The 3,823-nt window shown below is 30.1% G+C and overlaps 1 protein-coding gene across 1 annotated transcript; it reads right to left on the bottom strand.

The window, feature by feature from the left end:
• Nucleotides 1–1,659: 1,659 nt before the first annotated feature.
• On the bottom strand, nucleotides 1,660–2,298 carry LOC125874824 (uncharacterized). Its single transcript, XM_049555855.1, has one exon. It carries the CDS (start codon nucleotides 2,219–2,221, stop codon nucleotides 1,664–1,666), a length of 558 nt encoding a protein of 185 aa, XP_049411812.1. The 5' UTR covers nucleotides 2,222–2,298; the 3' UTR covers nucleotides 1,660–1,663.
• Between the last annotated feature and the right edge of the window lie 1,525 nt (nucleotides 2,299–3,823).

Below are 3,823 nucleotides of genomic sequence, written 5' to 3'. Positions count from 1 at the left end.
TTATCCGAGATTGATGTTTCGTTAATATAATTGTTGCATATAATTACATGTTCTTAAATTATTTCTAGCTGAATACATATTGGACTTCTGATTTTTAATATGTCCAACTTTTAATTGGTCATGTTAAGTGACCTGGGAGAGGAAATGTTATGTTATTTTCTAATATGACTTGAACAATCCCAATCTCATCAATTAATTACTCTCTTCTGTTTCTTTTTAGTTGGTATTGTTTTCTTTTTTAGAATTAAATGATAAGAATTAATTACTCCATTTTGATCGTAGCTTTGATTTCACAACCAAATAGCCCTAAGGTATGCTTTAATTTCTGATTGTAGTTTTTAAATTAAACATTACAAATGTGTTTACACTTTCAAAAAAAAAAAAAAAGAATTAATTATTAGAGTAAAATGATATAAAAAAAAAGTAATTATTTATAAATAATAAATAATTTAAGATCACTATTTTTTTTAATAATGATTTATAATAATATGAAACAGATGTAACAGTAATTAGCCAGTACCAAAATTCCTCAATAAAATAAAATTTTGATAAGCAATCAAGTGCGCATCAGTAAAATATTGCAAGTGTGATGTTTCTTCCAATAGAGGTTCAAGTAGACGACCAACGTAAAAAGTAAAGGAGTTGCTTTACAACCCACTAAATATAACAAAAATAATTATAAACAGATATTAGTAAAGTAATAAAAAAGAGAAAGCCCACACTTATGAACATAAGACAATTTTGCTTTAGGAAAATCGGTGGAATTATCATATTGATTCATTAGTGCCTTGATTAGTTAATTGGGCCATTAATTTCTCTTTTGACATAGTACTATAGTCCTGGCGACAATTAGAGTTTGGAGTATTTTGACAAAATAACAAACAAGGGTGGACGGTCGTGTTAGTAAATGAATTTCCAAGTTAACTAATTTTCCCATTTTACATGAAATTAACTTTAATTAGCAAGTTTTCATTTCAACCTTGGATAATAAATACTTTGTCCATTATTTTAAAAATAGAATTTTCATTTTTATTTGTCACTTTTGACGTATCAAAAAAAAGAATTATTACTTTCATATTTTACCCTCGGTATTAATTGCTTAATTAATAATCATTTTTCAAATATAATACTCCCTCAGTTCCTATTTACTTGTCCATTTTTTACTTGACATATTTATTAAGAAACTAATAGGTTCTATCTTTTTTTAAAATATTAGCTTTCTAAAATAAATTAAAGGTAAATAAGTAAAATATCAAAATTGGACAAGTATAAAGTAGAGCGAGGGAACAAGTAAAATGTAGTATTTTGGTAAACTACTCCCTTCAGCCATGGTTTTTAAAGGCATGCAGAATCCAAAATAAACAGCAGAAATAGTATTATGTACTCAGAGAATCTACTTCTTGGGCGGAAAGAAAGGAATGATTTGTAAGTTGCTAAGCTACTCCATGTTAACTTTTACTTTTTCGAGCAAACAACTACAAGAGAAGGTTGTAACAAGTAGCCGACAATCAAATTAAGAGAGTAAAATTTCAGGACTTGAACAAGAAACAAACGGGTATCGTCACATTAATAATTTAGAGAAAATTATGAGAAAGAAAATCATGGAAACCAAAAATTAATTTACAGTATTCAGAACTCCCAAATTAATTCGCTAAGGAAAACATTAAGCAAAACCAGATGCAGCCTCTCTTCTCAAATCTCTGTAGAATCGAGAAATGAATTCATCAGCTTTCTCATCAACGTAGCTAATCATGTCACCATTATCATCAGCTTCTCTTAAAGGAAAAGGCGAATCAGTGATCCTTAATTGCCTCACCGTTGGAGTCCTTCCGAATCCAGGCAAAGCAGGTGATGCTGTTTCGCTCTGTAGCATTTCTAATGCCTTCAAAACGGCAGCGTTCATCATTGAAACGTCGTCGTGTTCAGGCTGACTAATGCGCTTGTTGATGTTGAAGGGGAGGTGAAAAGCCGGGCTGTTACTGCAGCTGAACTCGTAATACTCTTTCGAAGTTGATTGATGAATATTATTATTATTATTATTATGGCCCTGGAACATCAGATTTTGGAAGGCGGCTTTGCCAGCAATCTTACCACGTTTCATTAATAAGTTGAGATCGAACATTAGTTTCCTCTTTGATGATAATCCTTTCCTCAACATGAAATAAGCCACGCGGACTATCTTCCAGAACTTTTTCGCTATAACTGGCAATTTTTGATCCATTTTTTTTTGTCTAATTAAGTACTCTCTCTATATATTCACGAGCAGTTTTTTTTCTTCTTTTGAATTGAAATTTTGTTTGTTCACTTAAGAAGGAGAGATAAATATTGATGAAAACTTTAGAGGAGAGTTTGTTTTTGTGGTTTATGAGAAGAATTGAGTGAGTGGTATATATAGGGGGGTTTCCATACAGAGGAAAAGGATGTAATGAAGTATTCAATATGTCTACTTTTTAATAAGTTGGACCACGTATAGTTTGAGTTTATTCAATATTTTATTAAGACTTCCAATTATTATAGAAGGAGTTGGTGATTTTCTGGATCTAGCTTTAGGAAAGTCTTTTATCAAAGTCATTGTTACCCAATACCCACAAGTAAATTTTCCATATTTTCCTCTTCTTTCACATGGAAAAATTGCAAATGTATGTCCAATTCCAATTTTACAAAAATATCATTTTAACATAGTTTCCAAATGTCTTATGCTAAATACTATTTGATTATGATATTTTGCTAGAACACGAAAAAAATACGTCGAGGACGGCTGTTCCTGTTTAATTTCATCACTGTGTAATATCACGATTTTCAACATTGAAACATTAATTAAGTACTTTTTTCTTATTTTTTTAAATCGCAAAAATCACCTTAAATATAGTAGGAGCTGGTTGGGTACATAATATTTCATATAATATATTTTTAAGACAGGGAGATCCACAATTTTAAGTGTGTTAACTTTTATTATGAGTTTACTACCTTATTGAGTTAATAATAAATACTTATCAATATTTGATAAATTCCTTAATTTGTATACAACGGTTTGGGCAAAATGGAACCCGTAGCTTGACACAAAGCTTGATCCGCCTCTGTGACTTTAATAAGTAATAATCTGACATTAATTAAGCTTTTTGCATGTTTGGTTCCGTGACGTTAGAAGTACTAATCAACAAAATTAAAAGGGAAGCCGTATAATCATTTTTTAATTTTAATTAGAAGAAAAAGAGGAACATGATACAAAACGTATCGTAGTTGTTCATTAATATTGAAATTGTTTACTTAAGCCGTTAAAAAGAAGTAAACTTAGGAAGGGAGGTTTCTCAAAAGACTTTAACAAGCTGTCTCTTCTAAACAAAGAAAGGAATGAAATATTACCCTACCAAGGAAACCCTTCTTTTGTGGAAATTAATAAGTTAACAGTGGGCAACAAAATAATCATCAGAAATAAGTCAAGAACGTAACGTTGCTCTTTTTTGTTAAATTATGACTAAACAACAATAATTTAACAGCCACTAGACATCTTTAATTAATTATTTTCATTCAATTATAACCCATCATTCATCAATATAACCTAGCAAATTCACTTGCACAGTGTGCTAAAACTCCTCCCTTACTAATCACTACGATCTCCCATTCAAAATATATATAAGTGATGTTTTTATCTTTTTATTTTATTTTATAATTAAGCGGTGTTTCATAAAATCAAGAAAATGTTTACTTTTCTCTTCAAATTTCACCCTTTTTAAAGTGTGTGCCCAATTAGTGGAAAACACTATTTATTTAAAATGGAAGGAGTATTATTTGTTAAGTTTTTGGGGTTATGGAGCACTTGAGA

The sequence above is a fragment of the Solanum stenotomum genome, chromosome 8 (assembly GCF_019186545.1).
Source record: "Solanum stenotomum isolate F172 chromosome 8, ASM1918654v1, whole genome shotgun sequence".
Lineage (NCBI taxonomy): Eukaryota > Viridiplantae > Streptophyta > Magnoliopsida > Solanales > Solanaceae > Solanum > Solanum stenotomum.
Note: the sequence above shows the minus strand (reverse complement) of the source record. Positions and strands in the feature narration are given on the sequence as shown.

Coding starts and splice junctions, on each gene's coding strand:
- LOC125874824 (XM_049555855.1), bottom strand. CDS start 2,221: ATGGATCAAAAATTGCCAGTTATAGCGAAAAAGTTCTGGAAGATAGTC.